Source organism: Micropterus dolomieu, linkage group LG17, assembly GCF_021292245.1.
Source record: "Micropterus dolomieu isolate WLL.071019.BEF.003 ecotype Adirondacks linkage group LG17, ASM2129224v1, whole genome shotgun sequence".
NCBI classification, from domain to species: domain Eukaryota; kingdom Metazoa; phylum Chordata; class Actinopteri; order Centrarchiformes; family Centrarchidae; genus Micropterus; species Micropterus dolomieu.
In genome coordinates this window covers 37,928,622-37,942,847 of record NC_060166.1, presented here as the reverse complement: position 1 = coordinate 37,942,847, position 14,226 = coordinate 37,928,622, and the positions used below count along the sequence as shown (strand labels likewise).

Sequence of the window (14,226 nt, the reverse complement as noted above, 5' to 3'; positions counted from 1 at the left end):
TGACCAGCTCCTCCCGTGTAGTTCTGGGCTGATTTCTCACCTTTCTTAGGATCATTGAGACCCCACGAGGTGAGATCTTGCGTGGAGCCCCGGTCCGAGGGAGATTGACAGTCATGTTTAGCTTCTTCCATTTTCTAATGATTGCTCCAACAGTGGACCTTTTTTCACCAAGCTGCTTGGCAATTTCCCCGTAGCCCTTTCCAGCCTTGTGGAGGTGTACAATTTTGTCTCTAGTGTCTTTGGACAGCTCTTTGGTCTTGGCCATGTTAGTAGTTGGATTCTTACTGATTGTATGGGGTGGACAGGTGTCTTTATGCAGCTAACGACCTCAAACAGGTGCATCTAATTTAGGATAATAAATGGAGTGGAGGTGGACATTTTGAAGGTCAGAAGGTCTTTGAGAGTCAGAATTCTAGCTGATAGACAGGTGTTCAAATACTTATTTGCAGCTGTATCATACAAATAAATAGTTAAAAAAATCATACATTGTGATTTCTGGAATTTATTTTTTAGATTATGTCTCTCACAGTGGACATGCACCTACGATGACAATTTCAGACCCCTCCATGATTTCTAAGTGGGAGAACTTGCAAAATAGCAGGGTGTTACAATACTTATTTTCCTCACTGTATATATATATATATATATATATATATATATATATAGAGAGAGAGAGAGAGAGAGAGAGAGAGAGAGAGAGAGAGAGAGAGAGAAGGTTTCACTGATAAATTGTAAATAGCCATACTTTAATGCTGTTATTAAAGTAACAGTATTGTTTGATCCAGTTTCCTGTCTCAGTGGGATAGATTGTAGAGTTATTTGTTAAGCTCGCACTAATGATAAAAATGTTTAGTCATGTTTGTGTGTCTCTGTATCTCTGTGATACCTTCTCTCCTGGAAGTCCTTTAAGTCCTGGTCCAGGTGGACTCGATTCTCCTTTAGGACCTTTAGGTCCAACTAGTCCTGGTTGTCCATCTGAACCAGGTTGCCCACAAGGACCTAGGTCACCTTTCTGACCTTTACAACCTGGACAGAAAAAACCAGGAGATCATCCCAGTGAATGTTTGTCATCTTAAAGTCTGCATACTGTTCCAGAGAGTTACGATTGGTGTTTTAGAAGTAAACGTAAGCCTGTGTATTGTTCCAGTCGTAACTGATCAACAACCCTATCAGTCCCTGCAGATACAGATCATATTTTTGATGATTCACTTTATAAAATTGTTTGTTGTGACACAGTTTGTGTTGGGTGGGGGGAGGGGGGGGGGCGACATTACCTGGCATCCCCATCTCTCCTTGGTCACCCTTGAGTCCAATTGGACCAGGAAGACCTCTCACTCCATCTCTGCCGGGGTCTCCAGGAAGTCCTAACAGACACACATTCATCAACAGTCAACTTTGACTATAGATTGATAGATATTCGTCATTCGGGGAATTGATGGGCTGTAAGCAACAACGGTTTTACTTTGACTGTCATGTTAGGTTTTCAGTGGATCCCGAAGAGTTGATACTACAAGTGCTGGTAGCCAGACATGTGGACTCGAGTCACATGACTTGGACTTGAGTCAGAATCAACTTTGGCTTTAACACCAATGACTCGTGACTTCAGTTGGACTTGTCCAGCCTTTTGACTTCAACTGACTTGATACCCTCCTCAAGCCCACATATAATTTATGATGAACATGAAATTAAATTTGATGACGAGCACATTATGACTTCTTTAGGACCCGTAACTCAAAATTTAGGACTTGAGACTTGATTCGGACTTGCCTGTCTCAACTGGTCTGAATTTGGGACTTGAATGCTAAGACTTGAGACTTGTAAAACAATGACTTGGCCCCACCATTGCTGGTAGCTAATAAAAATCTTAACAAACAATAATTAGTTCTGTTCACCTCGCGGCCCGGGATTACCAGATCTACCGTTGCTGCCGTCGTGGCCCTGTGGCCCTGGGAGGCCCCTTTCTCCTTTAGCACCAGTGAAACCTGCGGGCCCTGTGGATTAGAAGCAGATGACAGGTCGCATTCGAGATGTGACATGTGAAGCAGTGAGCTGTAGATGTGCTGGTAGGTGTATTTTGTAATCTGTGGACAAAGCCAGGCTAGCTGTTTCCAGTCTTTAAGCTAAGCTAAGTCAACTGGCTACTTGCTTTAGCTTTATATGTGACGGACAGATTCAAAGCAGAGTAGTATAAATGGACAATTAAATGGGGCCTGAGTAGAACCCCGAGGGACACCGTGGACAATATCTGCTGAGCAATGAAGGCTGAAACACCGACTGAAAACAAATTGATACCAACCACCGTCGGCATCAGCAGGTCATTTTTCCGGAGCTTTAGCCCCGAATGTTTTGACTGTAGCCCCGAATGTAATTCAACATCATCAAAAATATTTTCCATATTAATATGCAATAATCCTCATGACGCGACCTGTCTCGCAGGTCTTGGAAGAACAGAGGCTCCTTACAATAATACTGCTTTTCAGTTTAGGTTTTGTCCCTATGATGAAGAGCAGTGATCTCGTCTCATCCAGTACAGTCCCAGACGGGCTCTGTGTCTGTCAGACGCTGTAAAGAGGGTAGCCTACTGCCATATGAGCAGAGCAATAACGCAGGGTAATGCACCGCAGAGGGGCAGGTAGATTTTGTTAAAATATTATGACTTCATTCTCATTAGATTGCAATTTTATTCTTATAATATTTAGACTTTTGTCGTAAAACATTATTCTGCAAATATCAGAGAACACAGATCTATGGGAGAGATTGTGAATGTGCAGAAAGTTTTGAAATTGAGCAGAAAACCTGGTCCAGGAGTTTCTAACTTAATTAAAATTAATTAAGCTAATTTATCATTGAGGTGAAAATGGGCCACATGCAGATTTAAAGATGCACATTTAGGCTCCATCCACACTACTGCATTTTCGTTTAAAAAAAAAAGAGACCTTTTGCTACGTTTACTCCTCCCGTCCAGACTAAAACGGCGAAAACGAAGACCTAAAAAGGAGAAGTTTGAAAACGCTGCCGACCACGTTTTACGTTTTGAAACTCTGGGTAGCGTTTTAGTGCGGACGAGCAAAAATGGAGGACTTTAGAAACGATGACGCAGACGCTCACGCTCGGCTCTCTGGTCTTATAAGTCATGCAAAGCAGAAACATGATGCTGCTTACAGTTTTTGATTTAGTATTTTTATTAAAATATTTTGTACCGCGCAAATAACACTTGCAGCTTACACTTGTACTGAGCATGTCGCCATATTTAGAGTTACTGCGTTACTACAATGCAGTATGTCTTGTTTTCTTTGACATGTATGCACGATTGCGCGACAGGTCAGCGGCAGTTCAAGTCAAGCAGCGAGACCTCATGTCGTTCAAGTCGGGTACGAGCCAAAAAACTAAAGGACGAATGGAGAACGGTGGAGAGAGGCGTTCTTTCCACAGCTGTAAGTATCACCATTATTGTGAGTTTGTCACCGGCTAGGATGTAAAGAACACGGTCATCTGTTGTAAGAAAGTAACAAATTACTTTTAATACCCAATAATAAGTAATGTTATTACTTTAAGCAGTAATAAATAAAAAAGTAACTTATGACAATTCCTAAATAATTTGCCCAACACTGTATCCTCCACAGTTTCTCAGATAATACATAATTCATACAGAACAAAACAGAATAAAGTACCAGGTCCTCCAGGGTCTCCAGGATCTCCATGTGTCTCTACAGCTATCTGAAATCCTTTTGGTCCGGTGTCTCCTCGGTCCCCCTGAACCCCCTGCGGCCCCCGAGTACCACTGAGCCCATCCACACCCACCTCACCTGAGGGACACACCGGTCATGGAAAGTTAAAGTCACAGAACACTGACGGATTGTTTGACTGATTGATTCATTGATTGATCGATGATGAAACCTTGCGGTCCTGGTTCTCCAGTCTCCCCTGGTTTCCCATCATCCCCTGGACTCCCAAGGGCTCCTGTAGGACCCACATCCCCTCTGATACCTAAAACACAAATATATGGAAGTTACTTTACTTCTGGGGACACTGCATTGACTTATATTGACAATCAGGGTTGGGGAGTAACAGATCACATGTAACGGCGTTACGTAATCAGGATACAAAAATAAAGTAACTGTATTCCGTTACAGTATAGAAAATAAAGATTTACTCAGATTACAGGTACATTTTGTAAAAATGTGGATTACACACAGGGATTACTTTAAGAACAAAGTGATATTTTCTATTTAAGTGTTTCCTGTAAAAACACAAAACTAATGAGGGATTTGTCACAGATTTTGATCGGCGTGTAGCCAGTAGTTGAATGTGGTCACGCCCCCACGCCGTTACGCAGACTCTGTGCAGACTGATTCCAGCTCCCAGTGGGCAAATGAGTGAACACGGCAGACGGACCTGAGACCAGACTCAGAGACCGACGGAGCCCATGACCACTGGGAGTACAGTACGAACAGTTTCTTACCGGTCTGGCTCTTGTCACCCCAGCGCTGAGTGAACTGACGTTAATGAGGCTGTGTTCGGTCCTGTTCATGCCGTGTTTACCGGGAAACTGCTGTGTTGTGTTTTGTTTGCCGCTCGCCCGGTGCCGCTCCCCGCAATCATTCCCCGCCAAGTCCCCCCGACCCTGGCCTGAAAACCTCCAGTGCTTGAGTAAAGGTGTAAATCTAAACACACTCCGGTTCACAGTATGGGCAGAGTGAGCTACGTTGGCCAGTAGCTGCAGGCTAACTGAGCTAATTAGATAATGGCAGCTAGTTAGCAGCAGTTAGCTGACTTGCTAATTGTATGTCTCTACAAATCCACTGAGCAGATCAGGCATCTTTGATACTCTCGTCTTTATTTTCGTTTTTTGGTATTGACATAATCCAAAAGTAACTAAAAGTAATCAGGTTACATTACTTGTATTTTCTGGTACTTCGATTACGTTACTGTTTACATTTTTTAACAAGTAACTAGCAATTGCACCGATTACATTTTTAAAGTAACACTCCCAACCCTGTTGACAATGTAGTTTGTTTTTCACTCTAAAACATCTGCAGCTCAGTGAGGCTGAAATGTAGCTAAATGCAAACTACATCACGCTAACATGCTCACATTGACAATGCTAACATGCCCACGTTTAGCAGGTATAATGTTTACCATGTTCATCATTTTCGTTTAGCATGTTAGCATGCCAACATTAGCTAATTAGCAGGGATAATGTCAGAACAGAGACCATAAACATGTAAACAGAGTGAAACAAGAATCAAAACACAGAGAAGACAAAATACAAACACAGAACAACTCAGGCCAGGATCGTGACAGATATGTGGAGCAGAACGAACAGATGTGGAAACGCCTCCTTACCTGGGCTTCCTGGATCCCCATCAGTCCCTCTCAGGCCCTTCAGTCCAACTCCTCCTACTGGCCCTGGAATTCCATCAAATCCTGGTGCACCGACCAGCCCCTGAGGTCCTGGGACTCCGACACCGGAAAGCCCAGGGTCACCCTGCACACCTTTTGGGCCCCGGGCCCCTGCAAGACAAGATGCCTATTAGACTGAGAGACAGAGGAGTTTTTTTCATTATGATTTTAATTCCAAAATATTCCTCCCTGTTTTACCCAGAGTCAGATGAAAAGTTTTTAGATTCTATAAAGGGACACAAACTCTACTGTAGAGTTGGTACCTGTGAATCCAATAACACCCATCCGTCCCTGCTCTCCTTCAGGTCCAGGATCTCCAGGTGAACACAGTCCAACAGAACCAACAGGACCAGGCACACCATCCAGACCAGTCTGACCTGTAAGGCACATGAAGCTTAATAAGTTAAATCAGGAAGAGAGACTATCTTCATGCATATCTATTTATTATTTACTCAATTCAATTCAGCTTCAAATAATGAGGTAAAAGTATTTAAAAGAAATCGCTTTGAGCCAAAACCTCAGACTGTTCTGAAAGCTCTGTTTTAAACTGTTTTTTCTACTAACTTTTACTAACTTCTCTACTTTTTTATTTAACCTTTATTTAACCAGGTGAGTCTCATTGAGATTAAAATATCTTTAGCAAGAGATACCTGGCCAAGACACAGCATAAAAGAACATAAAGAACAGTTTCCAACATATAAAAGACATCAAGTACACATGCATATATAACACAAGCCCCTGTGTTGAATAAGGCAGAATACAACTTTATAAACAGCGACACTGACCGATGTTCACCTGCTCCAGATCTTTCACAGTTGAAACAAACTGTCTATAACAAATAAAGGCAGTCAATTTCAACGAGTTCTGAAGAAGATTCCAAGCAGAAGGTGCAGCAACATCAAGGCCTTTTTACCTAATTCTAAAATATGAGTTTCAATGGCCAATCAGAAGACAGTGGGCTTTGAGAGGGGGGGCCTTAAAGAGACAGCAGCGTCTACAGCTTGTTTCAGACAGAGGCTGAAATGAAGGCCTACATGAAGAACCAGTATAAAACAATTATTTTTTTGAACTCTGAATCATGCAAAGCTGCCCTACAGGAGCAACAGAACTACAATATAGGACTGGAAAAGCAGAATAATAGGTCTTCTTTAAACCAATCAGGTGTTGCCACGACCTCTGTGAGCCAATCGTCTCATTGGTTAGTTGTCAGCTGTCAGATCGATGCAACCCACCTCCGGTTTTCATCACAACCAGTCTTCCCAATTGCTCCTTCTGGTGAGCTCATCAGAAGTCCCTCTCCGTGTGTCATCTATTCACCCCTTCACCACCACCACCACCACCACCACCACCAGCGTCTAGATTCCACTGGGTGGATATTTCTGCAACTGCCAAAGACTCTTTATTTTTTTTCAACATTCATATTTGTGCTCTATGTCAAAACATTTTCTTTCTTTAAATGTAGTCCCTCTTTATTTATTTATTGAAATTAATTTACTTCTGTTCTCTTTTTGTGTTCCAAACCTGGTCCGGTTAACGACTCGGTTATGCGATTCCCCCTTGGTACAATTCGTTCTGAACACAACAATCGTAGTCGCGCCAAAACAACCTCACAGAGACTCTTTAGAGGAAGTGGTCAGGGTCTGGTTGCAGGAGGTTCCTGGAGCAGTCCGGGAATGTGATCTGACCCGACTATAAGGCACACAGCCTTATAGCCTCAGGTTTGAGCCAGACAAGCTCCTGTGGCCAGGTAAGCTTTGCATGCTGGGATGTGGAGGCACAAAATCAGCAGATGAATTCAGAAAGAATTTATATTTACATAAAAAGGGTTTATATTTTGGCACATAGGATCTTCTTTAGGACCTTCTTCCTGTGTTTAATGTCTCCTGCTCCAGACACATTCTCATCTGGCTTTTACTGATGAATTTTAGTTTGTTTGGATTTATTTACGTGTGAAAAGAACCTGAACAAAGATGAAAACACAAGTTTACCAACGCAACCACTGATTCAGACCAAAGAAAACCAACTATAAAGGTTGGTCTTTAGTTCAGTTTCATGTTTCTAACGTCTCGAAAGTTGGAGTCGTGTCAAAAGACAAATGTCCCATATGTAACCATCAACTAAAAGCAAGATGTCCTCTTAAAGAAAACACCTGGGAGTCCACCACCACTGGTAGGTTCATTTTTAACTAGTTACAATCTCTGGGTCCAGATATTAAATGAGCTACCTTGTGATCCTGGTGGTCCGTCTTGTCCTGGAGGTCCTGGAGCTCCATCTGGCCCTTGGGGTCCGGGGTTTCCTTGGGGCCCCACGGAGCCATCTTCTCCCAGGGGGCCTGACTGACCCTGCTGACCTGGGAAACCGATACCCCCGTCCCCCTGTCCACAGAGACCAACATGAAAGCAGTAAACCACCATGGGATGAGGAAGAATGCCCACTGTGACGTCCATTTACATCCAGCAAAACAGGAAGTAGTGTGATGTTGTTATGCGCCACAGTAATTGTTAGTCGTAATAAATCATCAGTAGAAACAGTTTCAAGTCACAATTATGACTCTGAGAGGAAGTTAAAGACAGATTTGATGTACATGGTTTGTAGAGTTTAAGGAAATGCTGGTTTCCTTGAACTCTGACCTTGCCAGATTAAGCAATTTGGTGATTCAAATCAGATTATAAGAGCGGTTTAGTGTCAAATACGTGAGACCTAATTTGTTTGTCAGTATTTATGTGCCCCAAACTTTACAAACTGAACTTCAGTTCAGCCTCTGATGAATCTCTGAACTCAGTAGAAACTCCAGTCATTTCTCTTATAACCGCTCCTCTTTCTGCCTTTATGGCTCAGATTCATAAAGCTCTGCAATTCATGACCATTTTGAACTCGGGTTGAAACAATTTTGTCACTGTGCCAGGTCGTAAACTTCACCTCGTGTTCTTTCTGATAGCCTATACGATAGACACACAACAAAACATTAAACTGGATAAATGACTTGTGCAAATATTTATACCAAAAGTCCAATAGTACAGGTATCCACTCACCGGACACTTTATTAGGTACACCTGATCATTGGCTAATCAGCCAATCACACGACAGAAACATGGTCAAGACAACTTGCTGAAGGTCAAAGCGAGCATCAGAATGGGGAAGAAAGGAGATTTAAGTGACTTTGAACGTGGCATGTTTGTTGGTGCCAGACGGGCTAGTCTCGAATGTTTCAGAAACTGCAGATCCACTGGGATTTTCACGCACAACCGTCTCTAGGGTTTCCAGAGAATGGTCCAAGAAAGAGAAAATATCCAGTGAGCGGCAGCTGTGTGGACGGAAATGCCTTGTCGATGTCAGAGGAGAATGGGCAGACTGGTTCCAGATGACAGAAAGCAACAGTAACTCAAATAGCCCCTCGTTCCAACCAAGGTGTGCAGAACACCATCTCTGAGCGCACAACACGTCCAAGCAGCAGAAGACCACAATGGGTGCCACTCCAGTCAGCTAAGAACTGGAAACTGAGGTTACAATTCACACAAGCTCAACAAAACTGGACAACAGAAGAAGGAAAAACGTTTCTTGGTTGGATGAGTCTCGATTTCTGCTGCGACATTCAGATGGTAGGGTCAGAATTTTGGGGTAAACAACATGAAAGCATGGATCCATCCTGCCTCGTATCAACGGTCCAGGCTGCTGATGTAATAGTGTGGGGGATATTTTCTTGGCACACTTTGGGCCCCTTTTATTAGTACCAATTTAGCCAGTTCTAAATCTGCAGCAAATGCTTGTTGCTATCATGTCAGTATGTTTGCAACAACTCGTTTGCAACAAAGAATTAAGGCAGTTCTTTTCACGATCCTGTCCTGAGGTGTTTTGTGTTATATTATTTTGGCCATGTGTTCTCTGTGTTTTGATTTTAGTTTCTCTGTGTCTGGGTTTTGGTTTCATGTCTTAGTGTTACTCCTGGTCTGTGTACGTCTGTGTTGGTTGTTATTTTTGCCCGATGTCTGCTCTACGTCTGTAGTCTGTCGGTATGATTAGGTTTTATTCTGTTTCTTCTCTTTTGTCAGTTGCCTGTGCCTGTGTTCAGTTCTGTTCATGTTTGGATCTGTGCCGGCCTAGTTCTTGTCGTATTGTTATTATCTGGTGTTTGTTTCATGCTCGGTTTCTGTCTGCCTGTCTAGTGTTATGGTAATCTCTGCCTGATTAGTTGTTTATTGGTTTATGATCATTCTGTGTTTAGTGTCCATTACCTAGGTGATGTCTATTCCCCCAGTTATCCCTCTGCATGCCTGTCTCTCTCTGTTTTCCCCTGCTGTCTCTCTGCCTCATTAGTCCTGATCCTGGTCACCTGTGTTGCTCCCTCCCTGCTCGTTAGTCCCTGGGCCTTTCCAAAACTGCTTGCTACTCCCTCTCCCTACATACTTCCACTCCGTTTGCGCGTTCATGCGGAGGCTCCGCCACATTGAGTGGCATCCATAACCAATGATGGTGGAGTTGTAGTGGGTTGTTAAACCCTCAAATGCCGAGTCAGCACCGATGCTGGCTTGTTGAAGGTGTGTAGCACGATGGGGGACCTTTCTTTGAATTTGCGTTCCATGTGACTTCGCCGGTTAACAGGTAGGATTTTTTATTTCGAAACTACACTAACATTGTCACGTCACCATTCACAGGTTAACAACGTAGCCTATATGATTTATATTGAAATTTGTGAATGTAACATTTTTCATATAGGCTAAGTTAAAGAGGTTCAAATATATAGGCTTTTCTTTACAATGAATAGCAATCTTTTCATAAAAGAATATATTTATTTTTCGTAAATATATAAAGTCATGTTCGACAGGAACACATTCACAAAATGAATGACAAATGCTTTCACTTTCGACACTTCCTCAACATCAGTCTTGAATCTTAATACCACTGTTGTTTATTTGATACACGTATTATAGCAGTGAGAGCAGCGGTAACGTCAGATCCTATTTATGCTGGGGAGATCGGGGAGTTCGTCCGAAAGTTGACGATGTATTTAAACCCTACGCGGGTTAGGGAGCTCGATTTGGCCTGGAGGGTGACTCCGACCAGAGTTCACTCCATGTCGGAGTGGAAGTGGTGAGGGTCTAGTTTCTGAAAGGCCCCCTGTGTGTGTATATATGTTTGCTGTGTCTTCAGTCCTTGTAGCTTGTAGAAGCTCTGTCTCATGTAGTGTGTAGCTTGTAATGCTTTGTCCTGTGATGTCCTCCGTCTGCCCGTTTTCCCCTGCAAGTTCTTGGTTTTCCAGTTGGATTATTTGTTCGTTGGGATGGTTTATTTACTTAGAATCGCTCGACTTTAGTTTAATTAAATCTTTGAACTTCCCCTGCTGAATCCGTGTCCTGCATTTGGGTCCACCAACCTTCTCAACCACACACATCCTGAATGCAAAATGGGGAAAGCCTGTAACACTAAAGATTGTATGTTGTATGCACATATCTCATATGTATAACATGTTGGGAAAAACCATTTCAGCGTTTCTTATCAGATTATACTGCTGATTCTATACATACAGTTTTTATGTCCTGGTGACCAGGACAAGTCTTTGACCTGGAGTCCAAGTCCCAGGTCATTGAGCTAGAGTCCAAGTCAAGTCCCAAGTCGTTGAGCTAGAGTCCAAGTCAAGTCTCGTGGTTATAATAAATGTTGTATCAGCTGCTGCGTTCAATCCAGGCTGCTTATAAAATGGCGTAGCTGTAAGAAATACTGTAACTGTAACCTGTTTTTCACTTACAGAGCGCAAACATGTAATGTGCAATGCAATTAATGACAGCAATAATTAACTACTGTAAGTCAACACACCCCGCAGACTCTCAAACTCAGGACAATGTTAAGTAAATAAAACTGTAACGTTAACAACAATAAACCTGTAACCTGTTTGCAGCCAACGTTAAAAATTAACGTGATGGCAGCCATCGACCACCACAAGTTTGGCAGGTAAACAAACGCTCATTCATCTTTTCAGAATGAACGACAGTCAGAGTTAGCCTCCTGTAGGTCATCGCTAAAGCAAGAAGCAAGCTAACGTTAGACGGCCACTGCTGAGCTAGACATGTTCTCTAACCTCAGGTTACTAACCTATTTTGCATTCAGCGCTTCTTTGTTTGGGTCTTGTTGTATGAAGTTTTAAAGCCAAAGTTTATGATAAACGGCGCAGCAGCTGTTTGTTGTCCTCTCTCACGTGCGGCCGCGCAGCTGATGCTACGTGTTACGTATGCAGGTTACAGGTAACGCAGGGAGGGAGTAACGGCACGCTCATCAGACGCTTCCTAAAAATAAACATTGTTGAGTCCCGCACCTCGAGTCCGAGTCGAGTCTGAAGTCTTTTGAGGACGAGTCTCAAGTCACCGTGTGTGCGACTCTCGACTCTCAAAGTCCCCGTCTCTGTCTACATGCATGTGTGGATGCACATATGTGAGCATCTGTACACAGAAACATGAACCTAATCTCTGTGTGTCTTAACTTCTACTTTCTTTATTTTGGGGATTTCCTGTCTGTAGTAGTTAACGTTACCTTGGGGCCCGGCATCCCTGGAGGGCCTGATGGCCCCGCCCGTCCCTTGATCCCAAAACTTGGTAAACCTGGAGCTCCTGGAACGCCCTTGAATCCTGAGCCAAAAAAACAATGCAGAAGATTACATCTTCAGTTCATTTATTAAAGCCTCAGCTGACTGTTTTTAACACCGTTCATAAACCTGACCTTTGACCCCTGGGAAGCCTGGAGGCCCCTGGACTGAAAATCCTACATCTCCTTGTTCTCCCTTTGGACCAACAGATCCAGGAACACCTGGAGCTCCTGTCACACCTGAGAACAGCAGAGACGAGGCGAGTCAGCAGGTCAACAGCTCTGTGTTTGTCTTGGTGATTTTGTGGAAGAAGTGTGAAAAGCAGTGAGATGACACCGGGCTTTAGTGGTGCATATTAGAGTAATGAATAAATTAAGCACAAACCAGGGGCCTGTACCACGAAGCAGGATCTGTGCTTTCCCAGGTAACTTCGGGGTTAACCCTGCTGGGTTTTCAGCACCACTTACCGGGGTAGATCTCCATGGTAACTGATGCTGAACGGCTAACCTGCTCTGGAGCAGGTTCTGTTCCAGATAAGAGATCAACTCTATGAAAACACCGCCTACTGACCAATCAGCTCTCTGGAAAATGACATCAGCATCTGTAGGAAATCCCACAGACTGTTTTATAGGCTGCTTTTATGTTTGCTGCGGTGATACGGAGAAACTCTTGTAGGCTAAAGCGACATCATCGTACAGAGACTGATTATTGTTGCCTACAGGTTTTTACAGTAAACCTACAAACTGCTTTGAAACGTGTTTAATATTTTTTATTTGCTCCGAATCCGTTTCACACAGCCTGTCGCAGCCGTTAAAATAAACGGGTTTCATTTTTCTTATGTGAGGCTGAATATTATGAGCAGTTTGGTAGGGATACTGAAATGCAAACTTTTAATATGAACGTAGGCTGTTTATTTTAGGTTAGGAGCTTTCTTATAGGCCAACCACAGAGACTGTAGTCATGTTCCTCCCCACCTTCTGCGATGTGGCTGCAGGTAATGAGGAGAGTTTCCAGCAGCCTAAATGTTGAGATTCAGTCTTTCAGACACTATCTGAGCTCATTTTATGGCATGAATGGATTTTTTGTTTCGTTTATTTATTAAGTTAATTTAGAACAATGGTGGGAACACTTTGAGCGTGTGGAAACGCAGGCATATGTAGTATTTCTGTTGTGTTACAGTTTGCTTGTTCGTAAAATATGACGCTCTGCTGCCAACTCCGCCTGTTTTATGTGAACACGCTCCCGGCTGGATTGGGAAACCCTGGGTTGATTCACCGGGTTGAGGACCAGCTTTGTGGTAGCGCTTATCCCGACCCCGATTGTTAGGGTTAGTGAAGCCAGATAACTGGATGACATCCTGGGTATGTTGAACTTGCTTCTCACCATCAGATCCGGCGTTTCCAGATAAACCTTTCTCCCCCTTCTGTCCAGGATCTCCTGGAAAGGTTCTGATTTCACCTGGAGAACCTTTTTCCCCTGAATGAACAAACAGACAGAGTGGTAGTTAGTCTGTGTTCGGGCTCCGTATTTATCAAGGATCTCAGAATCCAAATCCAATCCAAGTCAAAATGAGTCATCATCGGTCAAAGTTACATAATATGACGGCTGAAGCTGTTGGTTTCGTCTCAGCTGCACTGACATCAGTTTCTGCAGAGACAACATGAGTTCTCTGCATCCACCATAAAGTCCGGACACTCACCTTGTTTTCCAGGATCTCCTGGCTGTCCCACGACTCCCACATTGCCTTGAGGTCCTGGAGGTCCTGGAGCCCCAATTCCAGGAGGTCCTGAAGGTCCCGTCTGTCCTAATAGTCCTCTGGGACCAGTCTCCCCGATCGGGCCCATGTTACCTTTTGGCGCGAGAGGCCCCTAAGAGCAGGATTTAACACAAACAACAAACCATCATGAAACTGGCGTCATCCCTCATGTTCATGGTGGACAGTAAAAGAACAAAATCTAAACAAGTCCTTGTTCTGTGAAGATAAAGTCAGACTGGATGATGTATGTGATACTCACAGGGTTTCCTTTCTGTCCCACAACACCTTTTGGTCCTGTAACTCCTTGACGTCCATCTTTCCCCTCAAAACCTGGTGGTCCTGGCAGTCCCTGGTCCCCTGCCTCACCCTTCTGGCCCACTCTCTGCATGACCCCTGGGTCACCAACAGGTCCTGGAGAACCCGGGAGGCCGGGGATACCATAGGGGCCCTGCAGAAAGGGTAACAGACGTGAGGTATACAACCTTGTGTTGTA

At 43.6% G+C, this 14,226-nt stretch overlaps 1 protein-coding gene across 1 annotated transcript in view; it reads right to left on the bottom strand.

Annotated features, from left to right (window-relative positions):
• Positions 1-14,226, bottom strand: part of col4a3 (collagen, type IV, alpha 3) — a 79,098-nt gene that overhangs the window by 14,770 nt on the left and 50,102 nt on the right. The window contains exons 26-38 of the mRNA XM_046072881.1: positions 13,993-14,181; positions 13,677-13,845; positions 13,361-13,453; positions 12,112-12,216; positions 11,926-12,020; positions 7,628-7,778; positions 5,667-5,780; positions 5,347-5,514; positions 3,898-3,987; positions 3,672-3,806; positions 1,893-1,991; positions 1,275-1,364; positions 887-1,026 (exon numbers count right to left, since the gene is read on the bottom strand). Of these exons, the coding sequence (XP_045928837.1) occupies positions 887-1,026; positions 1,275-1,364; positions 1,893-1,991; positions 3,672-3,806; positions 3,898-3,987; positions 5,347-5,514; positions 5,667-5,780; positions 7,628-7,778; positions 11,926-12,020; positions 12,112-12,216; positions 13,361-13,453; positions 13,677-13,845; positions 13,993-14,181 (1,638 nt within the window). The remainder of the gene's footprint in view (positions 1-886; positions 1,027-1,274; positions 1,365-1,892; positions 1,992-3,671; positions 3,807-3,897; positions 3,988-5,346; positions 5,515-5,666; positions 5,781-7,627; positions 7,779-11,925; positions 12,021-12,111; positions 12,217-13,360; positions 13,454-13,676; positions 13,846-13,992; positions 14,182-14,226) is intronic.